General features: G+C 48.5%; 1 protein-coding gene across 1 annotated transcript in view; it reads left to right on the top strand.

The window, feature by feature from the left end:
• The first annotated feature begins 5,458 nt into the window (after nt 1–5,458).
• SKA3 (spindle and kinetochore associated complex subunit 3) overlaps nt 5,459–15,580 on the top strand; it is a 65,510-nt gene continuing 55,388 nt past the window's right edge. The window contains exons 1-2 of the mRNA XM_089685793.1: nt 5,459–5,516; nt 10,496–10,651. Of these exons, the coding sequence (XP_089541919.1) occupies nt 10,549–10,651 (103 nt within the window). The 5' untranslated portion in view covers nt 5,459–5,516; nt 10,496–10,548. The remainder of the gene's footprint in view (nt 5,517–10,495; nt 10,652–15,580) is intronic.

Genomic DNA, 15,580 nt, shown 5'->3' with positions numbered 1-15,580 from the left:
ATAAACCCCATAGAGACCCATGACAATGTCACACATTGTACATTCTGATGTTACTGGTCCTTAGTTCAATTGTGTTGTACTGTGTCCTGCTTCTGTTGTGTTCCTTGTTCATCCATCTAGGACTGCTTTCCACATTTGTTGACCCCATGCAATAACTGCTTTTAATAATCCCAACAATTCTAATACTCTTTACAAAGCCCAATGGCATAACTCCCAACTTTCAGCATTGAGAGACAGGGACAGTCTTTAGCACAAAGTATGTAGGAAAAAAAACAAACCTGTCATGTCTGCAGTTACTCAGCCTTGGTTTCAGCACCTTGCTGAATGGGTCCACCCCTGGTCCCCAATAGGATTTCCCAGCCCCTCCAGCTTCCTCTCTCTATACCAGGGGTATTGAATTAAAATTCAAGAGGTCCGGTCACTAAATTTACTTCTGGCCGAGGTCCAAATAGGGTGTGTCCCCTTACATTAGGTGTCGCCATCACAGTGCCCCTTACATCAGGTATTACCGTTAGAGTGCCCCCTTACACTCAAACAACCCCTTTCCATCATATTTCCCCATCAGAGTGCCCATTTCCATCACATCTACCAATCAGACTGCCCCTTTTCATCACATGTGCCCATCAGAATGCCCCTTTCCACAGTATGTGCCCATTTCTGCCCCCTTAATCTCATACCGTCTGGCCCATGTCGATAAACGGCCGGACGGGAGCGCTGCCGATGCAGGTGGACGTTTCTAAACGTGCCCCCTGCATCTAATGCCTATGCGTGCTCCCTGGGAGCGCGCAGCACTGCGATCACAGCGGAATACAGATCGCTGTACAGGACCTCTGTGTGAGGTCACGATTCATGTGATCACTGATTGGCCAATCAGTGATCACATGAACAGTAGTAAATACGATATCACTTCCTGACATCATTGCTTACTACTTGTGAAATCTGTGAATGATCACAGAGGTCACATGGCACAAGGCTATTCACAGCTCACACAGTATTTCTCAATGGCTGCAGGAATGCAGCCACAGAGAAGGAGAAATGATTGCATTTACAGCCTTTATGGGTGTAAAAGCAATGTGTGAAAAAAGAAAAAAAAAAAAATCTTCACTACCCGCAAGTAGTACATTGTCACTATGGTGACACTGTACTGCTAGGGCGACAGTATGTTAAAAGGAGAAAAAAAACATAATTTAAAAAAATAAAATTAATGTAAAAAATGTGTTTGAAAAATTATAATTTTTAGTTATAAACTAATTTGTTTTTTTTTTTACTAAAAAGATAGATGAATACATTTTGGCCAAGATTTCTGAATAAAGATTATTTATTTGCAAAATTTTATAAGAAAAATACTTTTTTTTTCAAACATTTTGGACTTTTTCATTTATATAGCAAAAAAATAAAAATCCCAGTGGTGAACAATTACCACCAAAATAAAATTCATATGGGTACAGTGTTGCATGACCACCTAATTGTCATTCAAAGTGTGATAGCACTGAAAGCTGAAAATTAGCCTGGACAGAAAGGGGGTAAAAGTGTCCGGACTTGAAGTGGTTAACATGTGCCCATCAGAGTGTACCTTAACATAAAATGGGCCCATCAGAGGCTGGCGGTCCAGAAGGGAGCTCTGCTCGGCCTGTTGTTGGACCGCGGTCCGCTATTTAGTGACCGCTTCTCTAGAGACTTCCATATTCCCTCCAGCCCCCTAGACCTGCTAACGGCCTCAGCTTTCTCTACCTCCCAGACTTCCACACCTGGACACAGGATTGAAGGTTCTGTCACACCCAAGACACTTTGGAACCTTCAAACTCCAGACCCCATTCCAGGACTACAAAATCCAGAGAAAACTTACAACACCGTTTTCTCTGAACACAATACACGATGGAGTTTCTCAAAGTGCATATTTGAGAATCATGTGTCATCCTTGCACCCCTTTCCTAACCTCACACTGTCAAAATATATACAGCGGGTAAAATAAGTATTGAACCTGTCAACATTATTTTCAGGAAATATATTGCTAAAGGTGCTATTGACATGAAATTTTCACCACATGTCGGTAACAACCCATGCAATCCATACATTCAAAGAAACCAAAACAAATACGTTTAGAAATTAAGCTATGTGTATTAAAATGGCATGACACTGGGAAAAGGTATTGAACACATGAAGAAAGGGAGGTGCAAAAAGTCATGGAAAGCTAAGCTGAAATCTATCAGTAATTAGAAAGCAATCCTGCCCGTTGTCAGTGCAAATTAATATCAGCTGGTTCAGTCTCAACTGATGGCTTATTATAAGGTGTCTCATTACCAAGGTGTCACACAAGAAACATCTAATGATGGGTGAAAGCAAAGAGCTCTCTGAAGGCCTTCGCAACCTTATTGTTGCAAAACATACTGATGGCATTGGTTACAGAAGGATTTCTAAACTTCTGAATGTTCTAGTGAGCACTGTTGGGGCCAAAATTTGGAAGTGGAAAAAACATAATTTTATCATAAACTGGCCATGACCAGGTGCTTCTCACATGATTTCTGATAGAGGAGTTATCAGAAGAGTTGTTCAAGAGTCAAGGACCACTTGTGGAGAGCTTCAGAAAGACCAGGAATTAGCAGGTACAATTGTTTCACAGAAAAGAATAAATAATGCACTCAACCACCATGGCCTGTATGCATGCCCACCACTCAAGACTCCATTGCCGAAGAAAAAGCATGTTGAAGCTCGGTTAAAGTTTGCTGCACAATATTTAGACAAGCCTGTGAAATACTGGGAGAATATAGTCTGGTCAGATGAGAGCAAAATTTAACGCTTTGGATGCCATAATACACACCATGTTTGGAGGTAAAATGGCACTGCACATCCCCCAAAAACACCATACCAACAGTGAAGTTTGGAGGTGGGAACATCATGGTGTGGGGCTGTTTTTCAGCATACAGTACTGGCAAACTACATATCTTTGAAGGAACGATGAATGGAAAAATGTACCAAGATATTCTTGATAAAAATCTGATGTTATCTACCAGGATGATGAAGATGAAACAAGGGTGGACATTTCAGGAAGACAATGATCCCAAACACAAAGCCAAGGAAACTCTCAATTGGTTTCAAAGAAAGAAAATAAAGCTGCTAGATTTGCCCAGCTAATCACCTGATTTAAATCCAAGAGAAAATCTATAGAAAGAACTAAAGATCAGAGTTCATAGAAGAGACCCATGGAACGGAACCTTCAAGATTTGAAAACTATGTGGAAGAATGGGCCAAAATCACACCTGAGCAATGCATGCGACTAGTTTCTTAATTCAAGAGGCATCCTGAAGCTTGGCATTGTTTTATAAGTGACCCTGTGGTGACATGGTTACTTTTTTCTTTCTTTATAGTTTTATGTTTGTTACGAGCAACAGCTGCCCATAAAAAATATGGGCGTGGGCTGGCTTCAGAACTGGCCATGCTCAGTTCTGAAACTGGCCATGCTCAGACGGGGGCATGCGCGCGGTGATGTCATAGTGCCGCGTGTCACCTTTTCTGAATCACAGCAGGACTGTAGAGTGAACCAGGATTCGGAGGCTGGAGAGTCACTGTTGGACACTGGAGGAGAAGAGGACAGACAAAGGTGGTGATGAGGAGCCGCTGGCACTGAGCTGCCCAGACAGGACCATGTCTGACTGCCCTGCTGCACCTGAGCGAGCAAAGGAGAAAGTCCGGTCAGTGACAGCTCCCAGGCAGCCAGGCCACACAAAGTGTGCGGTGACTGTGGTGGGGAGGGTCACTGATGTAAGGAGGGAGTGAATAATACACTAAGATAAGGTGGGGACACTGATATAAAGGTTCCCACTTTTATCAGTAACCCACCTTGCCTTCGTGTTTTCACTTTGCGGAAGGTGGTCTGTGGTCTCCAGAGTCCTCCTCCCCCCACCCACATCCTGGTGTTCCCCTGTAAATCCTCAGAGTTTTCCTTTACATCAGTCTACAGACTTCCCCCTTATAGTGCAAGGGGGAACTCTGATGTAAAGGGGGGCTCTGGTGACCAGAGACCACCTTACATCAGAGTTCCCTCTTACACCAGAGCCCAAAGCATTTTCCCTTACATTATGATCCACAGCTTTTCCCTTTCCATCAGCGTTCCCCTTTACATGATCCTGTTGACCCAGGGAGTATCTGATTGCCTCTCGGGGGATCAGGAAGGTTTTTTTCCCTGCAGGAGCAAATTGGACCATGCTTTGCTGGGTTTTTTTTTTGCCTTCCTCTGGACCAACTGTGGGTATAGGATTATACCGGTTTCTTTTTTTTTTAAATGGTTGAACTGGATGGACTTTTGTCTTTTTTCTGCCAGACTAATATTGTAACTATGTAACATAATGGTCTGCAGAGGTTCCCCTTGCACTGTAAGAGGGAACTCTGTGGACTCTTGTGTAAGGACTAGGGGGGTTTGATGATCAGAGACCCCCTTACATCAGAGTTTCCTTTACACCAGAGTCCATAGCTTTCCCCCTTACATCAGAGTCCTCAGAGTTCTCCTTTACTTCGTAATCCACAGAGTTCCCCCTTGTACTGTAAAGGGGAACCCCACAGACTCTGATGTAGGGGGAACTCTGTGCTGGGTTATATTAACCTGACCTTCATGTAAAAAGATGAATATGTGTTTTGCCTTTTGATATACGCTAACCACATTGCTAATCACACTAGCTACATGTTTGTAGCTTAAATATTGATATTCACTCTAAAAACGATCATTTTGTCTAGCTTTTTGAACTCTCAGTAAATCTTTTGTGTTGCGTCAGTAAGTTTCACTTTGGGCGGCTGGCAACTCTGGAGGCCACTGTCTGCACTCTGCATTACTTACTCCTGAAGTCTGCCCTCAGCGTGAATGACTCCTGATCCCCGCGCCCTGCCTTACTTACTCCTGAAGTCTGCCCTCAGCGTGAATGACTCCTGATCCCCGCGCCCTGCATTACTTACTCCTGAAGTCTGCCCTCAGCGTGAATGACTCCTGATCCCCGCGCCCTGCCTTACTCCTGAAGTCTGCCCTCAGCGTGAATGACTCCTGATCCCTGCGCCCTGCATTACTTACTCCTGATCCCTGCGCCCTGCATTGTCCTAAACAAAATGTATATCCCTCTGATAATGTGATCCCGATCATTCCAAGTCCAGTCTAACAAGATTTAGCTGGGGTCATCTTTGATCTCTTCCATATTGTTCAGGTATATCTCCACCTCCCCAGGGTTGCCTACCCCGGCTTTAAACAGTTTACTTTCAGCTCCGTGCAGCAAACTACATCTCACAGTCCACTACAAGCCCAGTGTGGGGCCACACACCTCTGTATGTTCACGTAGCACAGTGTTGAAAGATAAATAGCAGGATGTCGTAGATCTGCAGCCAACCGCAAGGTGGCAGGCTTTTGCCAAAACTACGCTCGTCTATTTTTGCATGCGAACAATGTAGTCAATAAAGTTTGGTGTGGGATATTGAAGAGAAAAAAATTCAAGTTGTTGGCGGCAGGGGAGCGGAGGAGAGATCCGTGGACGCGACAGGTGGGTTCCCGGGGCTCCCTCCCCCCCCCCCCCAATATCACCTCCGCAGGGCCCGGTATATCGGTGTAGTGCGACCTTCCCCTGACAATGTGTCTTCTACCAGCCGGGCTTTTCTGTGTCCGTAACCCGCATCCCCCCTGTACACAGCTCTGTATTGTCCTCACTATACACACCGGACACTCCTCTCTCCCTGCATGCCCTGTACCCAGGGACGGACTGACAACTCATGGGCCCCCTGTGTCCTTGTCCAAACTCAAAAAAGCCTATGAAAAAGGTACTAGGGGCATCTCATGGGGCCCCCTACTGACCCCGGGCCCTCGGGCAGTGCCTGAGTTTCCAAATGGTCAGTCCGCCCCTGACTGTACCCCTACCACTGCAGCCGCTGTACCCCTTCCTTTGGCCCCCTCCCGCCATACTCCTCCCTCTGCAGCCACTGTACCCCTTCCTTTGCCCCCCCCCCTGTATCCCTCCCGCCATACTCCTCCCTCTGCAGCCGCTGGATCCCTTCCTTTGCCCCCCCATATCCCTCCCGCCATACTCCTCTCTCTGCAGCTGCTGTACCCCTTCCTTTGCCCCCCCCGTATCCCTCCCGCCATACTCCTCCCTCTGCAGCTGCTGTACCCCTTCCTTTGCCCTCCTGTATCCCTCCCGCCATACTCCTTCTGCAGCCGCTACACCCCTCCCTTTGCCCCCCTCCCGCCATACATCTCCCTTTGCAGCTGCTGTACCCCTTCCTTTGCCCCCCTCCCGCAATACCCCTCCCTCTGCAGCCGCTTTACCCCTTCCTTTGCCCCCCCCCTGTACTCCTACCACCATACTCCTCCCTCTGCAGCCGCTATACCCCTCCCTCTGCCCCCCTCCCGCCATACTCCTCCCTCTGCAGCTGCTGTACCCCTTCCTTTGCCCCCCTCCCGCAATACCCCTCCCTCTGCAGCCGCTTTACCCCTTCCTTTGCCCCCCCCCCGTACTCCTACCACCATACTCCTCCCTCTGCAGCCGCTATACCCCTCCCTCTGCCCCCCTCCCGCCATACTCCTCCCTCTGCAGCCGCTGTACCCCTTCCTTTGCCGTCCTGTATCCCTCCCGCCATACTCCTCCCTCTGCAGCCACTGTACCCCTTCCTTTGCCCTCCTGCCATAGTCCTCCCTCTGCAGCCGCTTTACCCCTTCCTTTGCCCCCCCCTGTACCCCTCCCACCATACTCATCCCTCTGCAGCCGCTGTACCACTTTCTTTCCCCCCCCCTGTACCCCTCCCACCATACTCCTCCCTCTGCAGTCGCTGAACCCCTTCCTTTGCCGTCCTGTATCCCTCCCGCCATACTCCTCCCTCTGCAGCCGCTGTACCCCTTCCTTTGCCCTCCTGTATCCCTCCCGCCATACTCCTCCCTCTGCAGCCACTGTACCCCTTCCTTTGCCCTCCTGCCATAGTCCTCCCTCTGCAGCCGCTTTACCCCTTCCTTTGCCCCCCCCTGTACCCCTCCCACCATACTCATCCCTCTGCAGCCGCTGTACCACTTTCTTTCCCCCCCCTGTACCCCTCCCACCATACTCCTCCCTCTGCAGTCGCTGTACCCCTTCCTTTGCCGTCCCGTATCCCTCCCGCCATACTCCTTCTGCAGCCGCTACACCCCTCCCTTTGCCCCCCTCCCGCCATACATCTCCCTTTGCAGCTGCTGTACCCCTTCCTTTGCCCCCCTCCCGCAATACCCCTCCCTCTGCAGCCGCTTTACCCCTTCCTTTGCCCCCCCCCTGTACTCCTACCACCATACTCCTCCCTCTGCAGCCGCTATACCCCTCCCTCTGCCCCCCTCCCGCCATACTCCTCCCTCTGCAGCTGCTGTACCCCTTCCTTTGCCCCCCTCCCGCAATACCCCTCCCTCTGCAGCCGCTTTACCCCTTCCTTTGCCCCCCCCCGTACTCCTACCACCATACTCCTCCCTCTGCAGCCGCTATACCCCTCCCTCTGCCCCCCTCCCGCCATACTCCTCCCTCTGCAGCCGCTGTACCCCTTCCTTTGCCGTCCTGTATCCCTCCCGCCATACTCCTCCCTCTGCAGCCACTGTACCCCTTCCTTTGCCCTCCTGCCATAGTCCTCCCTCTGCAGCCGCTTTACCCCTTCCTTTGCCCCCCCCTGTACCCCTCCCACCATACTCATCCCTCTGCAGCCGCTGTACCACTTTCTTTCCCCCCCCCTGTACCCCTCCCACCATACTCCTCCCTCTGCAGTCGCTGAACCCCTTCCTTTGCCGTCCTGTATCCCTCCCGCCATACTCCTCCCTCTGCAGCCGCTGTACCCCTTCCTTTGCCCTCCTGTATCCCTCCCGCCATACTCCTCCCTCTGCAGCCACTGTACCCCTTCCTTTGCCCTCCTGCCATAGTCCTCCCTCTGCAGCCGCTTTACCCCTTCCTTTGCCCCCCCCTGTACCCCTCCCACCATACTCATCCCTCTGCAGCCGCTGTACCACTTTCTTTCCCCCCCCTGTACCCCTCCCACCATACTCCTCCCTCTGCAGTCGCTGTACCCCTTCCTTTGCCGTCCCGTATCCCTCCCGCCATACTCCTCCCTCTGCAGCTGCTGTACCCCTTCCTTTGCCCTCCTGTATCCCTCCCGCCATACTCCTTCTGCAGCCGCTACACCCCTCCCTTTGCCCCCCTCCCGCCATACATCTCCCTTTGCAGCTGCTGTACCCCTTCCTTTGCCCCCCTCCCGCAATACCCCTCCCTCTGCAGCCGCTTTACCCCTTCCTTTGCCCCCCCCCTGTACTCCTACCACCATACTCCTCCCTCTGCAGCCGCTATACCCCTCCCTCTGCCCCCCTCCCGCCATACTCCTCCCTCTGCAGCTGCTGTACCCCTTCCTTTGCCCCCCTCCCGCAATACCCCTCCCTCTGCAGCCGCTTTACCCCTTCCTTTGCCCCCCCCCGTACTCCTACCACCATACTCCTCCCTCTGCAGCCGCTATACCCCTCCCTCTGCCCCCCTCCCGCCATACTCCTCCCTCTGCAGCCGCTGTACCCCTTCCTTTGCCCTCCTGTATCCCTCCCGCCATACTCCTTCTGCAGAAGCTACACCCCTCCCTTTGCCCCCCTCCCGCCATACATCTCCCTCTGCAGCTGCTGTACCCCTTCCTTTGGCCCCCTCCCGCAATACCCCTCCCTCTGCAGCCGCTGTACCCCTTCCTTTGGTCCCCTCCCGCCATACCCCTTCCTCTGCAGCTGCTTTACCCCTTCCTTTGCCGCCCCTGTACCCCTCCCACCATACTCCTCCCTCTGCAGCCGCTGTACCCCTTTCTTTTCCCCCCCTTTCTTTCCCCCCCCCTTTACCCCTCCCACCATACTCCTCCCTCTGCAGCCGCTGCACCCCTTCCTTTGCCGTCCTGTATCCCTCCCGCCATAGTCCTCCCTCTGCAGCTGCTGTACCCCTTCCTTTGCCCTCCTGTATCCCTCCCGCCATACTCCTCCCTCTGCAGCCGCTGTACCCCTTCCTTTGGCCCCCCCCCGTATCCCTCCCGCCATACTCCTCCCTCTGCAGCTGCTGTACCCCTTCATTTGCCCCACTGTACCCCTCCTGTCATATTCCTCCCTCTGCAGCTGCTGTACCCCTTCCACCCCCTGCGTACACCTTCCTTTGCTGTACTCTTTCTCCCCGTACCCCTTCGCCCCCCTCCCCAATTTCCATCCCTTCGTACCCCTTCCTCCACATCCCCCTTGTGTCCACTCTACCATTTCCTGTACCCCGTCCGCCTCATCCACTGTACCCCTTCCTCCACATCCCCCCCCTTACCCCTCCCTCTGTTGTATCCCTTCCTGCTCCCCCAAACGTCTTCCTGTGCCCCCGTCTGCTATATCCCCTCCTCTGCCCCCATACCCTTCCCTTCATGTCTGCTTTCCCACCCCTTTCCGCTGCACCCCCCCCTCCCTTCACATTCCCCGCACCCCCCCCTCTCTCTGCGCATCCCCTGTTCACTTCCCTACGCATCCCCTCTACAGTCAGAGGGGTACAGTCTTGTCCTTGTGCTTCCAGTAATGTGATGCCAACACTAACCACAGGCTCCTTCTATTGTAGTTTAGTTGTTGCCCCTCGTGTACTTTTGTGCGCTTTGATTAGAACACACTATGTGCCTTTAGGGTCCGGTAGTCACAGCGTTGCATCAAGCCATATATAAATGCTGCTCTGCTCTGTCCTGAACTGCTTGTTTGCCATCAAATCCAATGGGGAAGCTTGTGGTGAAAAGATCACTGTGCAGACTTGGAGTAGTGTATCAGCAGAAGATTCATAGCTCTGAAAAAAGCTTCACCAACATCGTGGCTGTGTTACCTGCTACTGCAATTGTTTTCTTGGGTTTTCTTCCCAAACCCATGACATGGCACTTTGCAAAGACATAAATCCGCCCTTAGTTTGCTAAAGCAGTGCACCGGACCAACTTTCTGATGGTGACAACAGTGGAACATGCCAGTGCAATGTGTGTAGGTAAGGGCACTTGAAGTTCCATCAGGATTGTTGACAAGACATCTGTTACCCTATAGCAGGAAGTGCTGAACAAAGACTTAATGGCAGGATCACCAGGTATTTATTTATTGGAAGATTGAAAACAACTTGTAAGACCATGTGCACACTCCAGTGTGTCATCGTACATTATAAGGCAGCCCATTCGTTTTGAATGAGCGTATAATGCACCCAGCGCTGTCAAAACTGCATCTAATCTTTTTCGGGAACACGCGGTAGTGCATTTCAGCATACTGCAGAACAGCTCATGATTCGCTGAGTCTGTAAGTATCTTAATTGGGGACAACCCAGCATAAAAGAGGGGGCTGAACACAGGCTTGACAAAGCTCCTCTTTAACTTTAATTACAATTGTCTTGAGGAATATTATATTCTGATAACTGTATGTGGTTAAAACGTATAAAGATAGCATTCAGTATATTTAATCCTTGTTTGCTTCACAATCCCTTATATTTTTCTTTGCATTTACACGTAGACCAAGTTGTCCAGCAAAAGTGACAAAAGCTAAAGCAAATTATCAGTGCAGCCATGTCTGTGACTGGGAACTTCTTCTGTAAACTGAGGTCCTTGGCAAACACTTTGGAGAAGGAGACAGCTCATCTGGACCAAGCATTCAATCAAGAAGACAGCGGTAATTAGAATCTGTCTCAAAGCCTATAAAATAAACTAGTCTACAAAGGGGACCTAATTTTAACTGGTTTTTAACATTAAAGAAACCGAGATCTCAACACTGTTTGCAAACTATAGGCTTAAAGTGGAAGTAAAGTCCACTTTGTAAGTTGTACCTACAGGTAAGCCTATTATAACTAAAACAAAAGGGAGAGAAAAAACTTCCTGGTCAACTTGCCAGCCAGCTTGCCAACAACCGAATTAACCTGTCTCAGTATGCGTTAAAAACGGGTTTCATTGGCACACATTTGCAAATACATATGTAAGCCACAGGGCCACGTCACGGCACCCCAGTATTCTGTGGTCTTAACTCTACAAATTTTGAGAGCCCCTATAGTAGAGGCACATGTGTTTAATGGATAGATCAAGGGCAGGTGGACCTGAGGGAGCCACCCCTCTTAAAGGCATAGGAGCACACTGGACCCCCAGCATATAGCACAATGGCAGCCAGGGTGTCATAGTGCACCCACGTACCTACAATTCAACAATGCAAAAAAGTGGCCAATGCCCCAGTCTCTAACTGGCTTTTGCAGCATGGACAAATGTACAGGCAACGCATGTCTAAAGAAAAAGGGAGCGAAAAAAGTTCCTGGTCAGGTTGCCAACAACCGAATTAACCTGTCTAAACTGTTAGACACCGTGGCTGCCATTGTGCTATATGCTGGGGGTCCAGTGCGCTCCTATGCCTTTAAGAGGGGTATGCTCTCTCCGGTCCACCTGCCCTTGATCTATCCATTAAATACATGTCTCTACTATGGGGGGGGCTCTCAAAATTTGTAGAGTTAGGACCACAGAATATCTGGGTGCCGCGACGTGGCTCTGTGGCTTACGTATGTATTTGCAAATGTGTGCCAACGAAACCCCTATTTTTAACGCATACTGTTAGGTTAATTCGGTTGTTGGCAAGTTGACCAGGAACTTTTTTATCTCCCTTTTTTCTTTAGATATGCGTCGCCTGTTCATTTTGTCCTTGTTTTAAAAGCCAGTTATAGACTGAGGCAGTGGCCACTTTTTTTGCATTGAAGCCTATTATAAGCCTGTAAGTACAGTGAATATCCCCTAAACTTGCACCATTTAGGAGATATTCACACAACATGCAGCTGGTGATGCCACAGGCTCATGTGCTCTGAAGGGATGGCATAGCATGCCGGACCTTCAAAGTTCCATGCTGTAATCGAGGGCTCCCACACGCAGGAGTGACATTATCGCGGCTCCAATCATTCATACTGCTGGAGCCTGCAAACTCGGAAGGAAGACTGGGTGAAGTATGCGGTGCATACTAGTACATTATGACATAAACCTGCAGGGGGGGCCAATTATTTTGTGTTGTTTTTTTTTTGGATGGTTAACTACTGCTTTATTCCCAAACTCCAGTTCAAAGGCACTTGGGGTTACTTCTGTAGATTGCAGTATCATAATAATTGAAAAAAATGAAGCTGTAATCCTATAACACAGTTTGTCCTTTAAAAGCACATAGTGATTTTTACTATAAAATTATAGTCTTCCGGTTTCATGCCACACTTACAAAGACTGTAGTCCTGTAGAATCATAAATTACCAACCTAAAAGTCATCCAAAGTGACCAAAAATCAGCTAAGAGTGGTAGAGGACGTGCTGATCAAATTGTAGCCAGATGTAATGTCTTGTGCTGAGACAGGCTGTGTAAGCTGTAGAATAGAAAGTGCAAGCATTGCGCACAGTCCAAATCCCAAAGACTCAGAAACTCGAGCCAGCTTTCAGCTGGTCACCGGATGTGACGTCATCGGATCCAAATGAAGCTGTTGGCCAAAAGAAACACCACACTGGAATGCAAGCCTTGTCGCTGTGGATGTTGGAATAGGCTGTTGTGATGACAACATGTTTTGGGTGTGGTCCTCTGTCATGACTTGAACTGGACTTTTGGGTTAGGCCTTTTTTACACCACTCCTGCTGCGTTCCTGTGTGGCTGCTGGGGTGAAACAATCTATAAGGTCTCATTCCTCCTGTGACTTTGGACTAGCGCGCAAACATGTTGAATTATGGTGTGCAAACTATAATTACTTAAAGCAGAACTCCAACCTGAAAAGGTAGTTCTGCTTTATGCCCTCCTTCTCCCCACCTCTTCTATTTTTGCCATTTTTTTCTGGGGGGGAGCGGGTACCTGGTTTTGGATCCAATGGAAGTTCCCCCACCCACAACCTTCTGGGACACGTCACAGGTCCCAGAAGGCTGCGGGAGTCCACAGGGACCCCTTCTATACTGAATCTTGGGGTTCTTATCCCTGCATGCTCCTGCTGGTTTTTGAATTTGGCGTGCCTGTTCAGGGTTTAGTCCACACAGCTGCATCATCCATCAACCGAGATGTGTGAATGGAGAGACTACAAGTCCCATCTGACACTGTAGTAGAGGGACTCGTAGGTCTCAGTGGAGCAAAGTTCACTGATCCTTCCTCCAACCATGTAACCTAGGGGTCCGTACCTTGGAATGAACCTGCGGCCTGGAGGAATAGTCTGCGGTAGCCTGAGCATTGCACCCACAATCCACTAGTTGTGGCTGCAATGCTTTGCAGGCCCAAATTAACAAAAATATTTTTTTACACATTTTGTTTAAATCCAAAGTGGGAGCATTTTTTTAATGCAAATGGTGGAATATGCTTAGGTAGTTTTTTAGCCATTCATTAGGGATTCACAGTTTAATGAGACATGGCAATCAGTAAAAAAAAATATACCATTAGCATATCATTTCTGAGTAGGAGCAGCAGAGCAGGTCTTGACAAGTGAAAGTACCTAGGCACACTGTTCTTCCAGCTTCTGAGAAGCTCATCAGGCGTTTGTTAGTTATACCCAACCACTTCTGCTTCTGTTTACGGGATTACATTGAGGGTGTCCTCGAGGTGGGAGCTAGGAACTGTGCCACAATGACAAAGTAAAATGGATGACAAAGTGGGCCTACTGTTTGTCACTGCCCTGCACCAGCTTCATGATTATACAGTGGCACAGGAGGCTTATCGCCTCCATCCAAAGCTTGTGTGACAAAGCAGGAGCATAGTTGGAAGACAGCATAACAGCAAGTGCCTAAAGACAGACTTGCATGGCAGGATCACCAGGTATTTTAATGAAAAGTACAAATTGTAAAGCATTGAACACATTTCAAAAATACACTTATATGTTAAAGCTTATGTAGGACTTTAGTGATTTGTTTTGGGTTTACATTTTTAAACACTCTGAAATGGCAAGTTAAAAGAAATAGTGCATACTTGCAAATCAGGCTGCATCTCCTTCAGCAAAATCTCTGTGACAGGTTTATATCCCTGTGCAGCTGTGTTCCTGGACAGTCATGTGCGACAGTTAGCAAAATTCGAAGACATATTTATTGCTGAAGATAAAATAGGTTTCCACTCTAAATACATGTATAAATAAGCGATCAGGATCAGGTTTAATACAGCCACATGTGTGGTTTTTAGAGTAGCCCCAAAGAAAGAAATTATGATTTAGGCTGTTACTTTGTTTTAAATCTGTCTGACAATGCATTTCACTGCCCCTGTGTAGCATTTCTTTGCCTTGCGACAGGATTGATTAATGTCCATCTTTGTTTCTGGTGGCTTTTCCCGAATGTCTCCCAGCTGCTGTGCAGGTGCAATGCAGGACCCGGGTTTCTTTATGACCTCTTGGCTAGCTGAACATCTTAGAGGTCATAGACTTTCCACACCTCCCTTTTGAGTATGTCATCATGCTCCCAAATTTCCATAGGAAATGGAGACCTTCAGAGCACAGAAGTGTGGATCCTCCCAGCCCTGTCCTGTGTTCTCATGTCTCATTTGTTGCATTTTTTTTAAAGAATAAAGATTTATTGGGCTAAAAAAAACAGGATACAGTAACAGCAATTAGACAGAGAGAGAGAGACGCAGTCCCTATTTAACCTCTTCCAGTCCAGACACTTTTACCCCCTTCCTATCCAGGCCAATTTTCAGCTTTCAGTGCTATCACACTTTGAATGACAATTGCGCGGCCATGCAACACTGTACCCATCTGAATTTTTAGCATTTTTTTTGAGACGGATAAAGCTTTACTTTGGTGGTATTTATTCACCACTAGGTTTTTTTTTTTTTTTTTACACTGATTGCTTTTACACCCATAAAGGATGTAAAAGCAATCATTTCTCTTCTCTAGCTGCATTCTTGCAGCCATTGAGAACTATTGAGTGAGCTGTGATTGGTCACAGCTTGTCACATGGTACAAGGCTGTTGTGAATAGTCTTGTACCATGTGACCTCTGTGATCACAGATTTCACACGTAGTAAGCAATGATGTCACAAGTGACATCTTGCTTACTACTCGGCATGTGATCACTGATTGGCCAATCAGTGATCACGTGATCGGGACCTCGTACAAAGGTCCCATCCGACGATCGGTGTTCCACTGTGTCCGGAGGACATACCGGGCACTGGATCGCGGTGCTGCGCGCTTCCCAGGGAGCGCGCACAAGCAGTGTGCGGGGAGGCCGTTTATAAACGGCCACCCGACCCTGCACTGCCACCGTCCGGCCGTTTATATACAACGGACGGGAGGTGGTTAATACAAAAGTAAAAGGTAGAAATTTACATTAACATGCTGTGTAGACTATACTAAGAAACACAGAGAATGCAGAGAGAAACGAAGAGAAGGGATCCTAAAAGGGAAAGGAAAGTTGAGGATAGGAGGATATTCGTGCAGGATACTACCAAGTGCCTAGAAGGAGAGAGAGATTGACTTCCAGATTTATAGTTACTCTTTTATCTATTTTTTTCTATCTATTTTTTGAAAGGGAAACTATATTTTGCCAAGTAATGCTGGCCATGCATAGTAAGAAAATTGTTCGAAAAAACATTCGATATGCTCGATTGTTTGACTTTTGAAACGTTAGTGGGTGAATTTA

Source organism: Staurois parvus, unplaced genomic scaffold (genome assembly GCF_062004578.1).
Source record: "Staurois parvus isolate SC_StPar_1 unplaced genomic scaffold, SC_StPar_1.0 ptg000387l, whole genome shotgun sequence".
NCBI lineage: Eukaryota > Metazoa > Chordata > Amphibia > Anura > Ranidae > Staurois > Staurois parvus.
Note: the sequence above shows the minus strand (reverse complement) of the source record. Positions and strands in the feature narration are given on the sequence as shown.